Consider the following 25,987-nt stretch of genomic DNA (forward strand, 5'->3'; position numbering starts at 1 on the left):
CAGGGTCGTAACTAGGTGTGTGACAGTGACGCGAGAGACAACTCATGTGGGCGCTAAGTGCGTAAGCAGCATTACTCCTGCAGGCGCTATGTGTATAAGCGGCACTCCTCCTTTGGGCATTGTGCATGTAAAAAACTCTAATCCTGAGGGCATTATGTGCATAAATGGCGCTGTGGGTAAGCGGCACTACTCCTCTGTGCATTAAGTGTATAAACAGCGCAGCACTACTCCTGTGGCTATTGTGTGCATTAACGGTGTGGCGCTACACCTGTGGGCATTATGTTCATAAGCAGTGCTGTGGTTTTTGCGTGCGTCAGTGGAGATACTCCTGTGTTCATTGTGTGCGTAAACAACGCTACTCCTGTGGGCATTACGCCATCTCTTACAAAAATCATTATGAAGATCCAACATGCTTTTCAGATGGAAACTATCGGTCTACCATACTCTCTCCGGTCCAACTCTCCCCTAACCAAATGGTCTAGCTGGTATGACTACTCAACTTCAAGCGAGGGAGCCAACCTTTTACTGGAAACTGAATGATTCTGTACGTTTGTGATTTATTGCTCTTATTTTTCTGTTATTTAAGAATATATCTATCTCAATGTATAATTAATATTATGATACTACGTAATTGGACTCTCTCCTTCCCTTCTTCCCCCTCCCTCCCCTTCTTTCTGTATCTCATCCCCTTCCGTGGTTAAAAGGAACAAAACTCTTAATAAAAATTGAAATAAAAAATAAAAAAATATAGCGAGCAGGAGCAGGTGAAGGGGATTAGAGGTGGTAGGGAACGGTGCTCAAAAGTTATTAAGTGACGTCACCTCAGCTTCCCCACTAAACCCACAGTCTGCAATGTTCCCCAAAAAAGAAAGGAGAAAGTTCTCAAAACCCAGTTCTGTTCACTCAGTAGGGAGAGTTCTATTCAGCAGTTCGGTTCTCTCAGTGTAGACTTTCTACATCTGTTACTGCAGAAATGGCACTGGGCAGGAGAATTTTTTTCAATTTGAGCGGTTTGCCGGCACTATAATAAATCCTAAGTGCAGTATCTCTTCGAAGAATATATTCACTGCCTAAAGAAGCAAATGGGAAGGTAGCATAGCACCTTGCTGTCATGTATACAGGGCACTAGGTAGTAAAAATATACCCTAAATAACATGTTCTGTTTAACCAATGCGGCTATAATATGGAGATTTCAGTTAATAGGTTTAAAGTCATAAAATAAACTAAAATAACATACCTGCAAATGATCTTATGATAACCAAAGCTTAACCTAACCTATTATTCTATTTAAAGTTGCCTTATACCTGATGTGGGTTCATATCTCAGGATCAAATGAATTCCTTATATCCAGCTCCCAGGCCAATTCATAGGGTCCTAAATGTAGGCATTACTAATACTGTATATAATACAATAGATCGAGGACAACAGACTGCAGGCGTGAGACAGGGATTTTAGTGTGGTAAGCCAAGTTTGGTAATGATGTCTGTAGTCAATATTAAGGTGGTGTATAGTATATTCGATTCCTAAATAATAAAATGGCTTCATGCCTTTATTCAGGTTTGATTGTGTATGCTAAGCTGAGGTGATAATCAGGAAACTGTGCTACTGATCACTTAAACGTTAGTAGTGAATAGGCACCTCTAACTGCAGATGCCCAAACCACGGAATTTTGTGTAAAGGTGTCAGAGCATAGTACTTACCTACTCTCCTGGGAGTGCATGAAACTCAATGTTGCAGGTAGCCCTTTGCACCCCTTAAGAGTAGGTGGATCATCTGCATTCCACTCTCTTCTTAGTGAAGTGGGCAGGATGAGGAGATAATGCAGAAAATTGTAGATCTGTATTTAGGGCAGGGTTTAATGATGCAATTTGCATTATTTTAGCCCCACCCGATCCCAACAGCCTGAAAATTGTGCCATTTTCCTGAGATGGGGGTGTGGCCTAATGAGCCTGGCCAGCATCTCTAAGAAAAACAAGGTTGGCAAGTATTTTTAGGGAACCCTGTAATGGAACTTTTTGGTCTGTGGACAGCAGCCATTTATTACATTGCTTTATATGGTCACAAGTCTACAACCTACAGTATAATAAATTGATGAAAATTAAGGCATATACTAACCGAAATGCATTTTGTGGAGTAAGAGGGTTTACTAAAAGGCACTCCCATGATTTTGCAGTCCTACTCTTGTAAAGCAAAACCCGTCCATCTTCTCTAATTCGGGGGCAACCAACATAGTCCGACAGAGGCACCTCCCGCACCTTGTAAGGATTTGTGAATAGGTTGCTTACTGCGCTAACAGTGTTGAAGATTCGTCCAAACAGGTCCATCGAATTTACTGAGATGGAAAATAAATAAGATGATATTAGACAGGAGATACTCAGTAGAGCAGGTTTATTAATAATTACTTGATATAAATCCATTGCTTAGTAGCTTTACATAAGAGAAAAAAAAAAAAGATTCTGAAAACCCATATGATGTACAAATCTGTCTGTCACACACATTGAGTTGATAATGAAACAAAGTTGTTGAATTAGAAAAAAAATGAACAATAAAAAAAAAAACCAGGATAGGATCATTTCCTGAAAACAAGGATTTTTTAAAAATATGCCACAGTAGAGAATAAGAGTTTACAGAAACTATTAAAGCTGGAATAAGGGGATTTTTTGGTTTTACCTGTAAAATCCTTTTTCTGAAGCCATGGTGGATACTGGGACTAACTTCTTAAGAGAAGTGCAGCCTGTGGCTCCTCCTCCATCATACCGTCCCCTGCCATCAGGAACCAGTTATTTTAAAAATCCAAGATAAACAGGAGGAAGAGAAGATAAACAAACAAACAAACAAACAAACAAACAAACATGAATACACATAGCACAACATTTGCTGAATGTTCCCAAAAAAACATGCCCCAAGAAGGAGCATTAGGATGGTTGCCCAGGATCCACCATGGCTTCAGAAAAAAAGGATTTCACAGTAAGACCAAAAATCCCCTTTTATCCTTTCAGCCTATGGCAGATGCTGGGACTGTGGGACATTCCAAAGCAGCCCCCCTATTGATGAGTAAGCTCCAGAGCTATACATAAGAAACCTCGTCCAAAAGCAGCATCTGCTAACGCAAAAGATGTTAAATCTGTAAAATGTAACAAACATATGTGCAGACGACAACGCAGCTGCTCTGCAAAGATGCTCCACCGAAATCCTTGCACTTTTGCCCATGAAGCACCAACCGACAAAGTAGAGGTGCCCTCACCGAAGCTGGCACCAGCTTCCTAGCCAAGAGGTAGGCCTGTCGGATGGTTTGGTGTAACCAATGCGCCTACGTTTGTTTAGAGGCTGGCCAGCCTCGCCTGTGGGTATCATAGAGAACAAAAAAAAAAAACTAGTCCGTTTTACGAAGGAGGGGGCAGTTCTGCTCTCAAATACACAGCACCTGGACCACATCCAATGTCTGTAAGGAATCTGAAGCAGGAGCATCTGGGAGTCAGGGATGAAAGCCGGCACTACAATCTCTTGACATAAAAACCTGACAAAACTTTTGGTAGGTAATCCAACCTAGTGCATAATACTGTCCTATACTCATAGAACACAAGAAAAGGGAAATGATGAGACAAGGCCCCCAAGTCAGATGCCCACTGCATCAGCCCGCAGGGTAACAGGAAAAAAGTTTTCCATGTGAGCAAATAAAAATCAACGGATTCCAACAGCTCAAAATGGAGCACCCTGTAGCTTGCGCAGTACCAGGGGCCAGTCCCAGGGCTGCACTGGTGGACGTAGGTGCAACACTTCCTGCAAATAGTGCATATTGTGTAAGAAGCTGCCACACGCCTCTGAAAAAAGAACGGAGAGGGCTGAGACCTGCACCTTCAGGGAGGCACAATACAAGCCCACATCTAACCTCTTTTACAAGTAAGCCAGCACTCTAGATAGGTGGTAGATCTTTGGATCATAGTGGAGTAATGCACACCACTGGAAATATTTGTGCCAAATTCTGCAATAAATCCTATCAAAGGAAGGCTAACGTGTGCTCCACAGGGTCCGGATAATTTTGGAGCAGAAACCACTGGACCTTATTACCTATCCCTCAACCGCCACCCCGTCAAATTGAGATTGAGGAGATCTCGGTGATGGCTGGACCCTGCGGCAGAAGGTCTGGCCTGAGAGGCTGCCGCCAGGGAAGCGCTACACACATCCTTGTGAGATTCACGTACCAGGCCCTCCTGGGGAAATATGTGATGCGCTCTAGAAAGTAGAGCTACCGGAGGGAACAATACACCCTCTGAAATGGCCTAGGGGCCGTGGGGGCATCTACGAGTCCGTGCCCGATACAGAGGCAACTTGTGGTTGTGTCTGGAGGCCATCAGTTCCACCTGCGATCAACTAGGAGATGAAAAACATCTTAGTGGAGAGACCACTCCCCTGAATGTATGTCCTGTCGACTCAGGAAGTCTCAAGTTCTCCTGGGATATAAAAGTTACCGACTGGTATGTCAGAAACCGTTCCGCCTATTAGAGAATTGAGGAGACCTCTTTCATGGCAGTACAGCTTTTTGTGCCATCCAGGTGGTTGATGTATGCATAGTGTTGTCTGTCTGAACCTTTACCGGATGGGCTTGGAGCATCGGTCCTGTTTGGCAGAGAGCTCAGAAGATCGCCCTTAGTTTGAGAACATTGATGGACAGATGGGATTCCAGAGAAGTCCAACGACCCTAAAAAGACTGTGTACCACCACTCCCAGCCCCAAAGACTGGCATCCGTTGTCAACAGAACTCAATCATGAGTGTCAAAGGAGCTACCCATGCCTAGGTGGGAAGGCTTGAACCACCACAGGAGGGGGCGAACCTCTTGAGACACGGTGATTGTCTTCAACTTAAGGTGGAGATACAAGCAATTCCACTGGCGTAGTAGCTCCAATTGCAGCGGTCTGGAATGGAAATGACCGAATTCCACCATCTTGAAAGAGGATACTAGTTTCCAACACCCACATACAGAGATAAACGAAGACTGCAGTGTTTGAGGAAAACTAAACTGTAAGTTCCGACCTCTTGACCTCTGGTAGGAAGACTCTCTGGGCCACTATGTCAAACTGGACTCCCAGATGGAGCATAGCGGTGGATGGAACAGTGCTAGATTTCTTCCAGTTGATCATCTAACCATGCTGAGTCTGAAGCATCTGTGTTAAAAAGAGATGCTCCTGAAGGACCTCCTGGAGGTCGTCCAAGTAAGGGTGAATACGAGCTCCTCACTGGTAAAGCTTTGCTGTCACAACTGCCATCACCTTCATGAATACATGCCATGCCTTGGATGGCCAAATGTAAGGGCCCGGATCTGAAAATGATGGTGTCCCACCAATAATCTAAGAAATCGCTGATGAGCCTGGCGGATTGGAATATAGAGGTAGGCGTCCTGTATATCCAGAGGTAGCATGAAGTCCCCATTTTCAATGATTGGAGTATGAATCTGAGAGACTCCATTCTGAACCTCAGCACTCGAAAGAACAGGTTAACTGTTTGAGGTTGATAACTGGTCTGAAAGATCCATTGGGCGAACAAAAATATGTTGGAGTAGAAGCCTCTTCCCCTTTGAGGGACAGGCAATGGGAATATTACTGCGTCTTGTAAAAGAGAGGCGATGGCAGACTGGAGGTTAGAAGCCTTGATGGCATCCACTGTTAGACCTGTGGTTGAGCATTGCATTGGGGGATGCATCCAAAATGAGAGGGCATACCCCAGTGAGACAATTTCTAACACCAACGAGTTGGTTGTGATAGAGCTCCAGACACTGGCGAGTTCCACAGGATTACCACCTACTCTGGGCAGCTCCCCAGGAAGAGCTTCGACATCTGGCAGGTACACCTGTCAAACCGTATCTCAGGTGCCCTAAGGCGAGCTCAGGGAGGACAGAAACCTCCCATGGAGCAGAAGGGCATTTTTTACGACCAAGCCTGTCTGGGTTTGGTCTTTCGGGACGGAGGACTGAAATCTCTGGGACGCCTGAACTCTAGCTTTGCCCTGATGGCGAAAGGCTTGAAAGGACTGTTGCCCAGCTATAGCAGTCCCTGACGGCAAGAAGGCCATCTTGGAGGCTGCAATGGTTGTAACTATTTTGTCAAGCTCTGTGCCGAAAAGTATATTCCTATATGCATTTAAGGGTCCATGTAAGGAGTTTGTTTATTGTATTGTATTCAGAAAGTCATAAGCTTTCCGACGACATATCACAATGCATGAAAATAACAGAAATAGAAAGGACCCTTATGACCGCACCCTTGAGGGCTCGTGCGATTAAACCCATCTTCAAACTTAGATCTTCCCTTCAGATGACAAGATAGTGTGAAAAGATTGAAGACGATTCGTTAAAGCATTCAAGAGTTATCATGGAACATCCATACACAAACATTGTTCAATAATACTTATGTAGATAAGCTGCTGGTACTGCCCTGTGGCTTTAACAGGCACAGTAAGCTTCAACTGTAAACAAACAGAGAAGCTAAAGTCCTGTACACACAGGGCAACTGGTCCTCTGGGCTGAGCCCAGTCTGCAAAGACCCGCTTACCTGCTCCTGTGTCCCAGCCGCGGCTCCCACCAAGTGCCGGCCAACAAGTCCGGCCACTGGGAGAGGGTGAGGGAGCGGTCGGTAGCCGCACAGAATGCTGCGGCTCTGACAGCCCAACTTGTGAAAAGAAAATAAAGATGTGTAAATGGATTTTTAGGGCTAAACTCCTAAAAAGTGCCCTGTTAGGAAGGGTATGAGGCAGGAGGAGCCAAAGGCTGCACTTCTCTAAAGAAGTTAACTCCTTGGTGCCCTGTTCCTCCCAGAACCCATCATACCCATAGGCCCTTATTCTGGTTCACTCGCAAAGGCAAATTCCTTCTCCAATGGACAAAACCATGTGCACTGCAGGTGGGGCAGACGTAACTTGTGCAGAGAGAATTAGATTTGGGTGAGTAAATTTGTTTGGGCTATTTCACACTGTCCGGCTCCTGCCGGACGGCGAAATCCCGCACGGCCAGGAAGTCGTGCCGTGCACAGTAGTTGTGAATGGACACTATTGTGTCCATTCACACGGGACGGCTACGGCCCAGCCATCCAGTTGCAGCCGGATCCCGCCACTGGAAGGGACGGCTGCCGGGCTGTGGCCATCCCCTTCATGATAAACTACTGTTTGCTGCACGGCTTTCTGGCCGTGCGGGTTTTCGCCGCCCGGCAGGAGCCGGAGTGTGTGAAACCGCCCTTTCTGTGCAGGGTAAATACTGACTGCTTTATTTTTACACTGCAATATAGATCTTACTTTAAAGTAAAACCCCACCAAAATCTAATTCTCTCTGAACAAGTTACAGCTGCCCCTGAGGTATCTTGAGGTATCTTCCATTTATGCTGTATAAACACATTAAATCCACACAAATATATTTTATTTGTACAAGGTTTTAAAACATGAAACAAAGTTACAATCTCAGGCACTGAATTTGAATGCCAAGCAATCATTTGCTTGCACATGCGTAGTGCAAGTTACATATCATGTCCCCAGTAGTGCCAGTTACAGCAGGGTTGCCTACCCTCCCGGAATGGCCGAGAGGATCCCGAAAATCGGGTCCCCCTCCCGGCCCCCCGGAAAGGTAGGTAACCCTCACGGATTCTGGGGAACCCCCACGCCACCCACCGATTGCGCCGTCTTCCCCCTGACCTCTGCATTTAAACGCCACAATCTGCGGGTCACAGAGTAGGGGGCAGAGCTAAAATGTCACAATTGCGTCATTTTATTCCCCCCCCCCCCCCCTCCACGGAGATCCGTGAATTGGGTTATTTTACATCATGGGAGCGGTGCTTAATGACGTCAACTTTGCAGTTGGTCAGCAATAAATATAGGGAAGTTTTACACTTTGATTCAGACTAAAAAATAGCGGTGGGTAAAAATGAAAGAAATAAGACACATGGTGCAGGTATTACGAGCAGAAGAGGAGACACATGAAGAAGCTCAAAAGCTTTTTGCAATTTGCCACTGATAGCAATGTATCTGGAAATACCCTACACTCGGGAAGCTGGTATGTAGTGATGCATGTAAAATGTGTGCATCACTGAAGTAAAAGCTGGCCGGTCAGGGTGGCCATTTTACAATAACACTATTGGGCTATTAATGTGTGACGTCACCTCCCCTCGTGCGCCCCCTGCACGCCCGGCAGTGCTCTGATTACATCATCACTTCCAAACCTTCATTTTCTCCTTCCAGCCCCCCTCACTCAGCAGCACTCACCTCCCAGCTGTCACCGCTCCCAGCAGCTATCGGCCGCTCACGCCAGTACGTTTACAGTGTCTTCACCAATCACAGCTTTCCTACTATAGGACTCTGCCGAAAACTAACCAATAAAAGCTCCGAGGAGCTGTGATGTTACTGATGTGGGGGACGAATGGGCAGAGAGCCGGCGGCAGCCATTTTTGTAGCGGTAAATGCGCTGTGTGTGAACAAGGTCTGTCTGTCATCAACAAGATGGCGACCCTCGCAATATACAAGAACTTTGACTTTTCTAGGAATGTAGTAGCAGAGCTAAGCTGACAGACCGACTTCCCGGCCAGTGTGCCATATACGGTACGCCTCCTACTCGTGTCACCCCTGCTGGGGGAAACCGCTCTAGAACTATTATTAACTAAAATGCAATATGTCGTAAAGCAATATAATGGCAGGGGTCATTCTGACCGGTCCCCTTTAAAATTCGAGCTAAAGACGCCATATTGTCTGTTTTGGCCGGAAAGTGCGTGCGGACGGCGGAGTAGGGAAGTGCCGACATCTTGCCGGTGGCGCTTAGTTGTGAATTAGTGAGCGTCTTACGCCATCTTTGTTGAGGCAACTTTTACTGCTGCTGTGTTTGTTTATTACAAATATATATTTTGTACAATCTAGACGTCGTGTATTTACACTTGTGTAAAAGAGCATCTACTTGCAAACCTAGTGGTCAACCAAGTGAATTAATTTACAATTAGATGATAATTTGTTCGGCCAGCTCATTTTACTCTGTCAGCCAGGCATATTTTAGGGTTTGTCATCTCAGTCTAGCCTTGGGGCATTCTTTTCTTTGTTAGTGTCAGATGTTCCCTCACTGTAATATTATGGAACATACCGCCATGCTACCTAGGGAACCGATCTGGGATTATTACCTTTTTTAGATAACAAAGTAAGCTGAAACACATGGGGAAAAAGGAAGAATGGAAGGCTGCTTTTAAATATGTGTCACTCAGAGGGGCATAAGTTCATCCCAAATTGGGCTTTGGTCCTGCCCCCCCCCCCCCCCCCCCCCCCCAAAAAAAAAAAGGGCTTCTGCATATCTCCCAACATTGTTGGCAGTTGCGGAGGAACCTGAAATTAGGGGCCATAGCCTATGTCCGCAGCACCCCCGCAAGGCCATGCGCCTTGGGGGCATGGCCAGCACTGTGAGAGTTGCTGGCCATAACCCGACCCCTCTCTGCAGTGAATATGCATGCACACAGCATCTTTTTCCAGCTCTGTGCTAAGCAAAGCAAGTGGGTAGCAAACCCCCACCACACACAAAGAATGCCGGCTCCATGAGGGACGCAGGACCAAATATGGGACGGTCCCACAAAAATCATGACAGTTGGGAGGTATGGGCTCCTGCAATACTGTGCAAGAATGGCTGGTGTGTCAGACTCACGAACATTCAGAATAAGCGTTCACATGTGTATACCATCTCACAGTCCAGCTGCAGAACAGTTCGAGTGGTAGCAGACGGGAGCCTGCAAAGAGCGTCTATTGCAGGTGTTAACAGGGCTCCTGGGTTACAGAAAATTTTATGTGCATGCGCTGCAGAGCTCTGTTGGAAGAGCAGTGGTTATATTTGGATCCCCCTGTGAAACGGGTTAGAACCCAGAGACTGGCGCCTCCATTACCACTGGGAGTTACGCCAATGGTATCACCCAGAGCCGAATTTCCCATTAAGCATGTGAGGCACGTGCCTAGGGGTGGCACATGTTTGGTGGCGGCACTTGGATGCCTGTGATGGTACTGTCAGCCCAAAATGTACCAATAACTGCAAAATATCTACTGTACTATATTCCATCTTAAATATAGTGTATAGGACATGCAGATACTGCCCCTGTAAACTGTCCTACTTCGTAAATATGTATTCATAATGTCAGTTAGTACCTTTTTTTTTTTTTTTTTTTTTTAGAAATCCATTATATTGGCTATTATCAAATGAGGGCTTATAAGTAATCAATAAAAATTATAAAATTAGACAGGGGGTGGGGGGGGCGGCATTATTGTTGTGCCTAGGGGTGCCGTCATCCCTAAATCCGCCCCTGGTATCACCCACAACACTAACTCCAAATTAGTGGTACCTTTGATTAATCCCGGTGTTGTAACTACAAAGAAAATGATGCTGTTTTAGGCATAGGTTTGGAAATAAATGCTGTTAAATATCTGACTGACTTCAATGGGTTACAGAATTATTTTATACATTTATATTCATACTATTATGGAAAAAGGTCACACTCCTGTCACAAAGGAGTTCTATAAGCTGTCAGTTCCTCTGCATGTGTAATACTCTGGTATTTCAGAGTCAGCAGTTCTTATCTGAGCTAAATACACCCAGTGTATCAGGTGCTATTACAACATATTGTAAACCTGTGACAGCAAGTCCTACCAGTTATATCCCTTATATGGGTATGGGTCATTAGGTCAAGTGTCAATAGGTCGACCACTACTGGTCGACCGCCTAAAGGTCGACACATGAAAAGGGTTGACATGCATTTGGTCGACAAAAGCAAAATGTTGACATGAGTTTTTCATGCTTTTTGGGTGTCTATGTTGACAGGTTGACATGGACATTGTTTAAGGGTACCCTGTTCCATAGCACTCGCCATACTTTGGGGCACATTATTATATTTTCCTTCTATGCCTACTGGGATGGTATGAACAAGTCAGTTAAAAAAATCCTGAAAAACTACATTTCAACCTTTTGCTGGTGCCAACCTTTTGACCAATAGTGGTCAATCTTTTGACTGTCGACCTAGACACTGTTGCCCCCTTTACACTGCCGCAATGGAATACATACCAGAGTCCGGCAGTCGAGTTGCTGACGGTCAGAAGACAGTCACCTCAATGCCGAGAATTCCAACAGGGGTGTGGTAAATATACCTTCTCCTCCAAACCCTCCCTACCCAATGCCCAAACCTAATCACTCATAGCCTAAAGCTAATAGTCCTCCCACCCTGTATCCTACTCCTTCCCCACAGCCTAACTCTCCCTAGACTAACCCTAACCTACTTCCTAATGCCTCGACCTATGAGGCCAAACTTCAGCACTAAAGGCCCCCATACACTATGTGATTTGGGCACAATTTCACCCAATTCAGATGAATCAGGCCATGAAATCGGCCCAAATCGCATATGGAGACATCTCCAACGACCCGATGTGCGGTTCCATGCGCATTGGATCAGAGACGGGAGGTCGGACGGGCTGCACATAAGATTTGCGAAATCTTATGTGCTGCCCGGAGCCGTGCGGGGGACTGCAGCTGGCGGGGGGAGCTACCAGAGAGCCGAACGGAGGGAGCGGGGGGGAGGGCGGGTCAGGGAGCCAGGCAGTGGAGGAAGCCGCTGCCGTCAGCGGGAGCAGGGGGCAGTGCAGGGAACCAGGGTGCCGGGAAGGAGAAGAAGCTGCAGCGGCGCAGCGCGAGCAGAGCACTTCAAAAAAGAAAAAACCCATACAAACGAATAGGAAGCCATTGATTGGCAGAGACCTCTCTCAGTCTATCAGCGATTGGCTGAGACCTCTCTCAGCCAATTGATAATTGGCTGAGAGAGGTCTCAGCCAATCAATGGCTTCCTATTTATTTGTATGGGCTTTTTATTGTTTGAAGTGCTCGTCTGCTCCCGCCACTGCCCGGCTCCCTTTGACGCCCCCCCCCCCCCTGCTCCGGTTGATTGCAGCGGCTTCTTGCCCGGCTCCCTGCGGCACCCCCACCCTGCCTGGCTCTCTGGTAGTGGGCATACCTGTGCTGCTGTCCCCCGCTCCCATTGTCCCTGCAGCTCCCCGGGAGTTGCATGTGATAAATCACATGCTATTTATCACATGCAAAACTTGGCACATGAAGTGCCATCGCATGTGATCCCTCCCGGGGAGCTGCTGGGACAATCGGGTCCGACTTGTCCTTAGGACAAGTTGGACTAATGTATGGGGACCTTTTCGTTTTCCAGAGATTGGTACGCATGGGTCAGACTTAGTGGTGGCTCCTACCTGTTTTGGGTATTGTAGCTGCCACTACCCACCCCTAGATAGAAGGAGGCGGTGAGATAGCCAGGTTCCATCACCTGCTAAATGGATCTGGCAGGTGCCAGGACCAGTTGTTTGACTACATGCACAAAACCCCTACTTCTATGCAGTGGTGTAACTATGGTGCCGGAGGAGCTGCGGGTCACAGCGTAACTTACACAAGCTGCCATATAGTGATGAGCAGCTCAGTCAAAGGGGAGGCAGGAGCTCACACCCGCGGCACTGACAGGCAGCCCGACTCCCGCCTACATCGCTAACATCCTAGCTCCCACCCGCAGCGCTGACATCTCGTCTTCCACCTGCAGCACTGACAGGCAGACTGGCTCCGTCAGCAGGTCCTGGGCCAGCGCTTGGAGATGACATCATCTCCAAGTGCTGGGAAATCCAACAGCCGGGACCCCTGTGATGCCATCGGACATCCTGGCAGCAAACTTTGGATAATAACAGAGATAAAATGTATAGAGGACCTTGCTCAAAAGCTTATAATGTAAATGACCAGATAAATAATGTTGGTACACACTGGCTGATATATGGCAGGTCGATCAGCCAGCGTGTAAACGCAATATATCCGTGAATGATGCCATTCACAGACCTATTGCATCAGCTGTGCAACACAGCTGATGACCAATATATCTAAAGATATAGGTTTGCAATGGGGTAATTCAGACCTGAATGTGTGGCTGCGAATTTGCTCGTTGGCTGATTATCGACACACAACCAGTAGTACGCATGCGTGAGTCCACGTTGTAATGAAATCCTACTACTTTTTTCTATTCGGTAGCCGTTCCCAAGGTGATTGACAGTGGGAGTGCTAAGAAAAATGCAAGCATGCATGCTGGGAGTGTCTGAGCATTTTAGGGGAGGGTGTGTGACATCAGCTCCAGGCCGGATATGCCTTTTCCATCACACCATTGAGTAAGTTTCTGGCTACTCTGTGCCTTGCTCCTAGGGTAAAAACAACTCAATGGTGAGCCTGTTGCGATGGGTTTTGGACATATTCGCACGTCTGCAAATAGATTTGTAGCTTTACACATCCATTAACATAGTGATCACATTATTTTGCAAGGCAAGATATCACTTTAGCGTGCGATGTCTACATGAACGCTGGTTGGTGCAAAATTACGGCCATGTGATCGGGACTGAATTATCACCAATATGTTGTTCACAGACATGTTGCTGCTACACACTGACAAACCAGTGTTTACCATATAGACAGATACAGCAAGTTCAATCTTCTGTGATTTGCTCATTAACCAATTTGTTGGCACTGTCGACAAGATCAATTCATCAGTACTATTGATTGTCAATGCTTTCACATATAAGGTATCAGTGCTTTAGTTTTCACTTATTCAATTATGTGTATTTTTTACCCTAGTAAGTAGACCATCCTCGGCAGTACCGTAATTAATTGTGTGCCAGCGGTGCCTTGCCCACAGCGCATCTGCTGGAGGGGAATCGCTGTCACTGGATGTGAGGAGGGAGGGAGGTCGGAGAGGAACAGTAGTGGGCACTAGCAGCTCAAACAAATGGGATGTGAAAATGGGGGAAGGGGGTCGGGACTGGCATCAGGGGAAGGTGGACGCTACTCCTGTGGGCATTGTGTGCACAAGCAGGCATTATGTGTGTAAGGGCGCTACTCCTATGGGCATTATTAGTACTATTATGTGACCACTCCTCTTCCCCCATGAAGCAGCACCTCTACATTTTTTCTGCGCCCCTTCAGCCTGCACTTTTACTATGGGTTGGGGGCCACCAATTCACATTCTGGCACACAGCTACCTATTTTTCCAGCGACTTGAAGTTTTAAATTTATGTTAATTTTACGACAATCTTAAGGCAATAAATAAACTATCAGGGGTCTATTCAATTGCAGACAGTGCCTGTGGCATGCCTTCGCAATGGTGTAGAATAACATTGACTCTATGTAGGCAAAAAAATAAGTGAATGATAAATCGCCATACCATTATCTCACTGGTAAGGGGGGACTGCTTCATGTTTACACTTTTAATTTTAATATTGTAAATATTTTTTAAGTCTATTTTGGGAGCTAGCTCACATTCCTGGCATCGCCCCTTTAAAATCAGTCAGGCAGTTGAATGACATCACCGTTCCCATCATGTGACAGCTGGTGACCCGCCTCCTAAGGATGACGTCAGTGCATGACTGTGTTTTTATGAATGAAAGGAATCCGTGAGTGAGTAATTCCAGGAAACTGTAACATTACAACTCAGCAGATCTGAGCACTCCCTCCTGCAGGCAGCAGCGCCCAGGGACCCCCAGGCCCCTCATCCTCCAGCACAGCAGGTAAGGAATCGCCTGCTGCCCCATGTGCATCTCCTCCCTGAGCCTGGGTGGGACCTGATCTGTGTAATAATAAGGAAATTGGAAGATAACATTGTAGCAGAGCGTGTTTGTACGGTGGAAACAAGGAAGCTCGCACTCTTTGTATGATGTGGTCGGACGAGGCGCTGTTTCAGCCGAGGATCATGGTGGGATATGTTGTGTTACTGATCGTTGTATTACTGATCGTTATTTTTTAGTGGATTGCGTTTACAGCTCCTCAATCCGGTCTATGCGCTCAGGATTCCAACTCCTCGCTGTCAGAGGGAGGCTGCCGCTGTTGTCTGCTGGAGGCTGGCAGGGAAGGGGTAAAAGGAAACGTTGCTGCCTTGTACTCCTAGAATGCCCGCTGCCTTTGCTATATTTAGGCTTAGAATGTTTTGTTTTTCCGTTTCTGCTTCGTAATAATAAGATTTTTGTGCTTGTTGTGGTGTTTTTAAATGTGACGACGAAGGAAGGCCCTCCCAAGTGCAACTTCCTCCAAAGTATGGTGTGCGGCCACAAGACAGACACACTTGTATTCAGCTCACACGGATACACCGGGGATTGCTGTATCAATAGACCTTTAGATCATATATGAATATGGATTGGCTGCTTTATAGGTATTTTACGGTGTTCTTCCAGTCTGCTTTATGTAATCACGTATATATTTTAGTACATTAAGCACGTGTCTCAGTACATGCTGTCCATATGTGTTTTATAATATCTCCCATAAGAAACCTATGCTGTCAATTTTAAATGTTTTATCTTTTTTTTATATATATACATGAACTAATGATTAATTCCATTAAGTCATGTAAAGCTAGGTAACCTCTGCCTATAGTTTAGCTGTAGCAATGTGACATGTTCTTTATTATTTGTGCTGCTACACTTTGCTATACAATATTGTGGGCAGAATGTGTGGTTTGGTGAGATTGCATGCTAATAATGGTGTATACCCAAGCATGTCCAAACTATGGCCCTCCAGCTGTTGTGAAACTACAAGTCCCATCATGCCTTGCCACAGTATAGCTATTAGGATATGCTAAATATATGGCAAGGCATGCTGGGATGTGTAGTTTTACAACAGCTGGAGGGCCCCAGTTTGGATATGCCTGGTGTATACAGTGTTGTGGGCAGAATGCATAGTTTGCTGAGCTTACATGATAATGGTGTATACAGTGTTGTGGTGAACTTGCATGCTAATGGTGTATACACTGTTGTGATGAGCTTACATACTATTGGTGTATACACTGTTGTGCGCAGAACCCATGGTTTGCTGAGCTTATATACTCATGGTGTATACACTGTTGTGGGCAGAATGCGTGGTTTGGTGAGTTTACATGTCAATTGTGTATACAGTGTTGTGAGCAGAATGCATGGTTTGGTGAGATTACATACTAATGGTGTATACAGTGTTGTGGTGATCTTACATGCTTATGGTGTATATAAAGTTGTGGCCAGAATGCATGGTTTGGTGATCTTACTTGCTAATGTTGTATACATTATTGTGGTGAACTTACATATACAGTGTTGTGGGGACAATGCATGATTTGGTGATCTTCCATACTAATGGTGTATACAGAGTTGTGGTGACCTTACATATACAGTACATTGTTGTGGGGATAGTGCATGTTTTGGTGATCTTACAAGCTCATGGTTTGTGAGCTTACATGATAATGGTGTATACAGTACGGATGGTGTAATGGTTAGCATTACTGCCTCACAGCACTGAGGTCATGGGTTCGATTCCCACCATGACTCTTAACTGTGCGGAGTTTGTATATTCTCCCCGTACTTGCGTGAGTTTACTCCGGTTTCCTCCCACAATCCAAAAATACTGGTGGGCTCCCAACAAATTAACCCTTGAATGTCTGTGTGTGCATGTACATGTGGTAGAGAACATAGATTGTAAGCTCTACTGGGGCAGGGACTGATGTGAATGTTCAAATATTCTCTGTAAAGCGCTTCAGAATATGTTTGCACTATATAAGAAACTGTTAAATACAGTGTTGTGGGAGAATGCATGGTTTGGTGAGCTTACATACTACTGGTGTATACAGTGTTGTGGTGAGCTTAAATACTAATGGTGTTTACAGTGTTGTGGTGAGCTTACATGCTAATGGTGTATACAGTGTTGTGGGGAGACTGCATGGTTTGGTGATCTTACAAACTAATGGTGTATGTTGTGGTGAGCTTACATGCTAATGGTGTATACAGTGTTGTGGGGAGAATGCATGGTTTGGTGAGCTTACATACTAATGGTGTGTACAATGTTGTGGGGAGAATACATGGTTTGGTGAGCTTACATACTAATGGTGTGTACAATGTTGTGGGGAGAATACATGGTTTGGTGAGCTTACATACTAATGGTGTGTACAATGTTGTGGGGAGAATGTATGGTTTAGTGAGCTTACATACTAATGGTGTGTACAATGTTGTGGGGAGAATACATGGTTTGTGAGCTTACATGCTACTTGTGCACCAGTATTATAGAAGAGGGAGGGATATCTGGCTAACACACTGTTTTCCTCGCTGATTGTTCCCAGATGAAGTAATGTTGTTAGAGTTTTCTTCCAGAGAAGACTGTGTGTAACATTCCTTACGTAACATTCCTGTTTTTCCCTGGGTGTTGTCTGTACGTGATTGTAACTGACTTAAAGGGGGTGTGTGTGTGCTTGGTTAATGAAGATTTGGAGTAGTCTCCTGGTTGCAGAAAAGAGAAATTGTGTATTTTAAGCAATAAGTTTATATTCTATTTATATCAAGTAACAATTGTATGCAAATAGTCAGGTTCAGTCAATGATTGTTATGGCCTCACAGCCTGAGCAAGTTACAACAATCAGCACTACTTTACAAAAAGACCCAGCACTGTCTTATAATGGTACCCTCTAATTATTATTACCCCACATTATTGGATTCTGTCCTGCAACTGGGCAGTCCTGGGTGACACTGCAGCATCCAGAACCCTAACTGTCTCATACTCTCCTGAGAGACTGCCGCCATTGCATATATTCTCAGAATTGTTTGTATGTTGTAATTATCCAGTGTCAACTCGAAAGGTAACACAGCAATAAAGTGAAGCCTATAGTGAAGTTATTTACATTGTAAGAGTATGTGCAAGATAATTAATATCCCTCAAATGCCATACAGTGCAAAAGAAAACAAAATATTGTCATTGAACTCTAGTAGATATTCACGTATATAGTGGGAAAATCCATAAGTGTGAAAACGAACAGTTTAGTGATGTAGTTTTCAGTTTGCTTTTAATGCATTGTTTTTTATTTCATTAATACAATTTATTCGCCTGGTAGTTCATAAATAGGATGTATTGTGTTCAAAAGTTTTAAACGCAGCATTGGGAATGAACCTATAGAGAACTGTCCTTTTTTCTTTTCAATCGTCGGTTAGTGAGTGAAAAGCACGCTGACAGCAGATAGGTGTGAACGAGTGAGAAGAGTTAGCGACTCAGCATAAATTTCAGAACATGTGAAGTGTGAAGCGCAGCTCCTGAAGAGTCTCCTGTAGAAAGTCCCAGCTCAGCAATATTTACTCTGCAATGTACCAATGACCCTTCAGGCAGGAGTCTAACAACACACAAGTCGAATGTTACCAAAATATTGTTTTGTCATGGGGTAAAGTTCATCACTGGGAAGTTTGTTACAGCAGGTTGATGAGAATGTTTTCCCAGCTTGAGAATATTATAATGGTTTATGTTTTGCTTTAAAACTAGGCCTTCCTCTGTGAAAATTATATAGTGCTTTGTGGTAATGATTATGATATTATAGCATTTTATCCTATTAAATAGCATGTATGTATTGGATAAATACAGTAGTTAAGCTGTGCCTTGTGATTGAATATCTGCTGCATCTCTATAGACTGAGCAAATTTAAGGTAACGTTTGGGCCATGCGTACTTCAGTCATGCACACCCCCCCCCCCCCAACAAAAAAAGCTGTAGTGTGTCTGTGTAGTTCTATGGTTCAGAATATGTTCACAGGGTCTTTTGAGATTGGAACCCTCACGAGTCAGACAGATACAGTTAAGCGTGTGCGGCTATTCTAGTTTTTATATATAGACATATATATATATATGGAATCTGTTTTGTTCAGAAAATAAATAAATGTAACAAAAGACACTTGCGTCCTACTGAGAAAGGGCAACAATATCCCTTCTAATACGGCCTACACACATGTCGATAGTAAGGCATTTTATAAGCGACTTTGCTTAGTTTGGCAAAGTCGCTTCTAAAATGCCCCTACATCGGTGTGTGTGTGTGTGTAGGGGCTATCTGGCCGAGATTGATGAGCAGTGTTCATCAATATTGGCATCGCCAGGGTTCTCTCACCAGAGAACATTGGCACGGTCCGCTTGCTCAGCACATAGAGCTGACAGCTCGCTCTGTGTGTGGACTGTCAGCTCTGTGTGCTGAGCGACAGAGGAGCAGAACGGCCCACATCGGCATGTGTGTAGGGCCCATAAGACTACCATGGGTTCTGTGTTCTGCATTACGGATGCCAAGTATCTTCACAAGCCTATCTACTCTGCGCTGACTACATTTTGTAAACCTTATCAAACCATTTATGGATACAGTAAATTATCCAGTACAAGGGGAGGACATTAATAACATTTGTAATGCTCTTTTCCTGAATTGAAGTAAATTAGCTCAATTTCACCTATATAATAAAAGAAATGTAAATAAAATAAATTAGTCTTGCAAAGGTGGTCAATTTTGACAGGGGTTTGCCAATGAGGGTAGCGGTACAATGAGCAAAAGGCCAATATTTACGTACATGAATGTACACAAAATATTTAGGTTCCGTCCACTGTGAGACATTTAAGACACAATACTTTATGGAGTTAGTCTTCTGCCACCTGACGGGTGTACTAAACAACATGTAAGTGTGGCAGAACGGATGGTGTAATGGTAAGCAATACTGCCTCACAGCACTGAAGTCATAGGTTGAATTCCCTCCATGGCCCTAACGTTGCTGAGTTTGTATATTCTCCCCGTACTTGCGTGGGTTTCCTCCGGGTACTCTGGTTTCCTCCCACATTCCAAAAAATATACTGGTAGGTTATTAAGCTCCTAACAAGAATTAACCCTAGAATGAATGGGTAGGATTTAATAGGATGAAAGATCCAGAAAGTCAGAGATTTGGTGATAAATCTCCAGGGTTTTTTTTTTTTAAACAGGCAATCATTTACACTTCCAAATCAAACTGGTTTATCAGTGTAAATGATTGCCGCTTTAAAAAAAAAAACCTGGAGATTTCTTACTAAATCTCTCACTTTCTGAATCTCTCATCCTATTAAATCTCACCCAATGAGTGTGCGTGTACATGTGGTAGGGAATATAGATTGTAAGCTCCACTGGAGCAGGGACTGATGTGAATGTTCAAATATTCTCTGTAAAGCGCTGCGGAATATGTGTGCGCTATATAAGAAACTGTGGTACTTGTGTACTTTCACGGCTCCCATCGCATGCCATATGTAGTGGCATGCGATGGGATGCGATTTTTGCAGTTTTTAAGCATTTTTTTTTTAAAAATCGCATTCGATCGCATTGCATGTGATTTGATCGCATGCGATTTTTAACAGAAATGCATTGAAATTAGTATCAAACATGTTCAATGGCCCCCAAATGTCATTTTTCAGGCTGTACCACCCCCACTATCAACGCGAACCCGAAGCGTGGCGAGCGGCGGCGGTACGTGTCCTACGACCTTTTCATACCCCCACTATCCACGTCGGCGCGGAGTTGAGAATAGAAAGTGTGGTGAGCCCCGCGAGGGGACGCGGACACCTGTGAAGGTATCCGTGTCCCCTCGCTGCGCTCGCCACGCTTCGGGCTCGCCACACTTTCTATTCTCCACGCCGACGTGGATAGTGGGGGTATGAAAAGGTCGTAGGACGCGTACCGCCGCCCCTCGCTGGCTCGCTGCGCTCACCACGCTTTGGGTTCGCGTTGATAGTGGGGGTGGTACAGCCTGAAAAATGACATTTGGGGGCCATTGAACATGTTTTATACTAATTACAATGCATTTGGATGCATTTCTGTTAAAAATCGCATGCGATGCGATTTTTTACTATGCGATGGACATCGTGGGAGCCGTGATTGTACACAAGTACCGAAACTGTTAATAAATAAAAATAGATAAATGTAAAAAACATCAATATCTTGCAGTCTGTTGTAGAGTTGACTGATAGGGTAATATTTTTTTGTTCTAGTCTGCTGCCAGTTATCGTTGAGTCTAGAATATCCCATTGTCTACTTATAACTTTTTGACGTGGAAAGTATGTAGGAATAGAGGGTAAACAGAACCCAGCAAGAGCAGATCCTGTAAACACTCTAACCACATATAGGCAATAACTAACCAGATATTAGTAGCACTGTAACACAGATAGTCTTTGTGAAAGATATCCTTTAATTTTTTAAGTTATCTGAGGCCCACATGTGGGAATCCGTTGTGTACATAGGTGACGAAGGCACAGATTGCCCCAGAGGGGAATGTGCTACATATCTGAGTAATTCCTTCATAATCCTAGGGACAAATGTGATAACGTACGGCCCTTAAAGTTGGATTTCCTTGGGCAGCACACAACCTACAAACACTGACCTAGCATTTGCATTTTTTTTTTAAGTTACCTGGGAGTTTAAGCTGGAACTTGATAGATGGTGCGTTATATTTAGGTCAAAGTTTAATTTGCAGTAGTTCGGAGAGATGACCAGCATGGCACTGACTGTAAACTGAGATGACAACCTACAGAGATCTTTGTAGACCTGTTCTGTGGATTAGTGAAAGGAACACACTTTAGAAGGTAGCCAGGGAAAGTACTAGAATTTCCAGCATGAGAGGTAGGAAGAGGGCCATAACACCATCTCACGATACTGGGAAGAAGGAAGTCAAATAAAAATTAAGGGGCAGTTGTATTAAGCCTTAACAAGAGATAAATGCAAGGGTGATAAAGAGAGATAAACGTCCAGCCAATCCGCTCCTTACTGACTTTTTTTCAAACACAGCCTGTAACATGGCAGGTAGGATGTGATTGGCCGGATGTTTATCTCGCTTTATCACACTTGCATTTATCTCTTGTTAAGGCTTAATACATCTGCCCCTAATTTAGAAGTTAGGAAGAGGCTGTCTGGCAGAGAATAGGCTGGATGATGAGGGACTCGTGGAATGTGATGTTCTGACAGATTAATAAAGTTTTGGATGGAAATAATGTAAGCTTGCGAGCAGGGCCCTCCTACCTCCATGTCGGTTTGTATCTACCCAGTTTTTTTCATCACTGTTGTTTCTAGTTGTAAAGCGCAACAGAATATGCTGCGCTACATAAGAAACTGTAAATAAGTAAGTGGCGATGTGAACTATAGAGTTTGAGGAGGGGCGGAAGAGAAGGGAGTTCAATATTCTGGTGAAGGTGTTTTAAGGGCACCATAAGATTCACATTTACAAAATTATTGAACTCTAGTATATATTATGCAAATAAGTTTTCCGGGTAGAACCCGACCTGCACATTTTTGTATTTGTTTTACATAATCTGGATGTGAGCATTTTGTCTTATACCACTGCACATATCAGCTACTCTAGCACGGAAATACTGTAGCACCAGGTGTACTCTGCAATGTCCAATGATCCATCAGGCAGGTGTCTAACATACAAGTCAAATGTTACCAAAATATTGTTTTGTCATGGATCATTGCCAGTAGGTTGGTAAACTGGTGCTCCAGGTAGAGTGAGTGAGTGATTTTGCCATTTGTAGTCATCTACACTAGGAAACAGCTGATCTTATTGTGATCATGTGCATTTTTCTCTGTGGTAGATGGTCTGTGTCACTACAGGCAAAGCTTTAAATCTCTGGATGCCATGCGGTCAGTGGTTTAGCCTATGGACATGGCCACTGTTATGAATATAGCCTCCAAACTTTCAAGTGTTCCCTGAAAACTCACCTCTTCAGGCAAGCCTATCATATTTAAGTTTTACATGCATAACCCTCTGAGGCACATATGTAATATATAGCTTCCCTTCTGGACTTGTAACTTGGTGGGACTGCTATGCTATTCCTGGTGCCTGTCCTTGTGTTTCCCTCCTATATCCCTATAGATTGTAAGCTTGCAGTAGGGCCCTTCTACCTCCAAGTCTGTCTGTTGTTACCCAGTTTGTTTTATCACTGTCTACGGAATCTGCTGCGCTATATAAGAAACTGTAAATAAATAAAGGCCATATTGTATGTACCTGTCTATAACCTGGCCGCTTGTGTGGGGCTGTTAGGTTTCTGCTCTCATGCCTATTCTCCTCGTGCGGCGACCTTTATCGTTGTACTCTTTCCTCAAGCCCCATGTGTCCTAAATGTGGTATCAGACATTTCATGCTGATAAGTACCTCTTACCCATGCTTAAATCCTGAGGGCATCTGAGTAGCAGTAAGCACAATACTTCAATGAAAGAGGTATTCTGTTAGCCTGGTCATTGGAATCTACTAACTGGGAGTAAGAGACATTAGTGTGGTACAGACCATGGGATTATTTTACAGTAGATATAGTAATTTTAAAAACTGGATAGATGTGAAAACATTCATACATGATGTATGTATCCAGCAACATCACCTCCGTCAGGAACCAGCGGCGGACATGCTGCATTCCGCAGACTGTCCCACGCCTGTGATTTTGTTCGGCTCATGCAGCACCATGCATCATCAGCACCATAGTACATATACAGTACACAGGATGATATGAAGTTACAGTTCCGACCCGTCAGAATTGGCAAAATTGTTCAAAATATTATACCATGTGAATTGAGCATAGTTGAAGAAGAAAGGCATGTACAAGTTTGCTAGTGTACATAGCCTGACATGTGAACAGTCATATTGTCATAATACCAAAGCGGTTGGTGAGATATTCTGCATAATGCAATCGCTAAGACTTTTTGCTAAAAGTTGAGCAGTAAATGGGGTCCTTGCAAGACTTGGGCAATAAAAAAAAAATCAGCACCTTTGACATGGCTCACCCAGATAACTGGCCATGCCAACATCATAAGTTATTTTCGTGATGGTGATCTGAAGCTGACACAGGACATCTTTTTCCTAGAGAGCTCTGTAAAAGCTCTTTGATCGTCCTATAACATGTAGATACTTGGGGGTAACCTGCGCACTGTGCTTTGTTCGGTGCTAGCGGCGGCACCAGCCGTTTGACCTGGCACGGCTAGTTTTGATAAATGCAGAAGAGGGTAGTGGTGCCGCGCTCTGCCCCTATAGTACTTTTTGCTGGTGTGATGTATATGAACAAATGATGACTGGAAACTCTGGTCTATTTTGAAGAATATTGTAACTTTACTCATGAATAAATGTGAACATTGTATGCATTCCAAATGCTTTCACATATAGGTTTATACAGTGTTAGTATCCACGGATATTGTTACTAATAAATAAAACAATGAAATGGGGATTAGGATAAACGTACAGATTAACAAATGCAAACACATCTATGCAGATTCATAAATGCAATCATATAAATGCAGATGTATATTTCTGTATGTGAGGTGTATTGGGCGGTGTAGGTGGGGGTGCACAGGGGGTCTGCAGGAAGGTGGATGGGGGCGTCCTGGAACGGAGATGGGCTGCCTTGCGGGGATGTTGTTGCTCGTCCCGGTAGATTTGAATCTACAGGTTCCCCGTGCTGGTCAGGAGGTGCTGGTATTCTTGTGTTGTCTGTTGTTCGTGTCGACCGTTTTCCTGGCGTCAGGTCTGCGGGTGGATGTCAGGTCTGCGGGTGGTAGCGGTGCACTAGCGGGTTGGGGGTTGGCGGTGGTTGGTCCGGAGGAACCTTATGCCGTTCCTCTTCAGGGTGACAGTTCAGCGCCGTTCGCCGTCCAGGTTGCTACGCTGTCTGTCACTCCTGTTCGGTCTAGCGTGGTTCTTCTGACAGGGAGGCGGGAACGGTTGGCGCTGATTAGCCGCCTGCCGCTGCGCTTTCCTGCCGACAGAGTGCCTACTCACCTACTCCCTCTCCGTTATGGTCTCGGATCACTGCGGGTGATGTTTGCCGGCTGTTCCAATCTTTCTCTGCTGTTGTTGATTTGTGCAGGCCCCTGGCTGGTGAAGGGGTGTTTTTTTTTTTTTTTTTTTTCTTCTTTCTCTTCAGGGTTCTTGGGAAGGCTGTGGATTGTGGGTGCTTTTTGGTTCCTTGGTGTCTCTCTCCAACGCGTTTCGGCCTTTGGATGGGCCTTCTTCTAGGGAGTTTGCAGAGTGTGCTCCATGAGGCTGTCTTTATTAGAGGTGGGCGGGAGTTTGGTGGGAGGTTTCGTGTTTGTCTCTTTCTCATTGGTTGTTTGATCTTGCTTCTGAGTGGTCGGTTGTTCTCTGTTGTGATTGGTCCTGTTGGGCTGTCAATCACTTTTTGCTGGTGCTTCTTTTGGTGGTGAGTTTCTGCCGGTGTGCCGACAGATTTCTGACATCTGTTTGTGTCGACAGGTGGCTGCTACTGTTGTGTTTAGGGTCCTTTTTGTTTTATCTGTTGGGGTGTTGTATTTGCTGGTTGGTTTGTTGCTGGTGTTTTGCTGCTGTGTCAACCGTTGGTTGTGTCGATAGGTTGAGTCGGTATTATTATTATTTTTTTATTTTTTTTTGTGTTTATTATTTCTTGATTCCAACAATCGATTTTACTTCATTGTCGAGGTTCAGGCCTCTTGGGTTGAGTGTTTTCAATTCGTACATCCATTTTAGTTCTTTTGTGTTAATGCGCAGGGTGTAGTTTCCTCCTCTCCAATCTGGTTTGATTTTTTCTATTCCTATGAATGTTAGGGATTTAGGGTTGCTGTCGTGGAAGTCCTTGTAGTGTTTGGATAGATTGTGGTCTTCGTAGCCATTTCTTATGTTTCTGATGTGTTCATACAGGCGGTTTTTCAAAGGTCTGGTGGTCCTTCCAATGTATTGTTTGTTGCAGGGGCACTGTAAAGGCCCCCATACACTATGCGATTTTCAGCCGATTTCACCCGATTTCGGCCCCTTGGGCCGATAAATCGGTTGAAATCGGCCGAAAATCGCATGTGTTTGACATCTGATCTGATGCGCGGTCCCGTGCGCATCAGATCGGATCAGGGCGTCGGACCTGCTGAACATCAGATATATCTGAATCTGACCCATCATGGGCACATCGTGGGTGCTTTTTAGCACCCACGATGTTTCAGATCCGATATATCTCCTGGTACCTCCTTCCTGCGCCGCTGTGGACCTCCTCCAACCCCCAGCAGCAGCAGCCGGAACTTATGTCACAGGAAGTGACAGGCACCACGCCGGGACTCGAGTCAGGAGAGAAGAGGGCAGAGGGCGGCAGTCAGTGAGAGTCTTCCCTGCTGCTCGTCCTAGCTGTCAGCACACACAGCAGAGCCCCCAGACTT

At 44.8% G+C, this 25,987-nt stretch overlaps 2 protein-coding genes across 9 annotated transcripts in view; one reads left to right on the forward strand and one right to left on the reverse strand.

Annotated features, from left to right (window-relative positions):
• Positions 1–8,665, reverse strand: part of PLA2G6 (phospholipase A2 group VI) — a 66,920-nt gene extending 58,255 nt beyond the window's left edge. The window contains exons 1-2 of one of the 4 annotated variants that reach the window (XM_083156468.1): positions 8,240–8,665; positions 2,116–2,332 (exon numbers count right to left, since the gene is read on the reverse strand). In XM_083156468.1, coding sequence (XP_083012594.1) covers positions 2,116–2,324 — 209 coding nt within the window. In that variant the 5' untranslated portion in view covers positions 2,325–2,332; positions 8,240–8,665. Of the gene's footprint in view, positions 1–2,115; positions 2,333–2,670; positions 2,747–8,136; positions 8,200–8,239 lie in introns of those variants that run through there. The other 3 variants (XM_083156471.1, XM_083156469.1, XM_083156470.1) reach the window with 3 other exon arrangements.
• The window catches only part of MAFF (MAF bZIP transcription factor F), a 34,856-nt gene continuing 17,312 nt past the window's right edge, over positions 8,444–25,987 (forward strand). The window contains exon 1 of one of the 5 annotated variants that reach the window (XM_083156474.1): positions 8,444–8,572. Coding sequence is in view for 1 of the 5 variants with exons in the window: in XM_083156472.1 (XP_083012598.1) it covers positions 14,719–14,760 (42 nt within the window). In the remaining 4 variants the exon portion in view is untranslated. The other 4 variants (XM_083156473.1, XM_083156472.1, XM_083156476.1 and 1 more) reach the window with 4 other exon arrangements.

This window comes from Crinia signifera, chromosome 8, assembly GCF_055691185.1.
Source record: "Crinia signifera chromosome 8, ASM5569118v1, whole genome shotgun sequence".
Taxonomy (NCBI): Eukaryota; Metazoa; Chordata; class Amphibia; order Anura; family Myobatrachidae; genus Crinia; species Crinia signifera.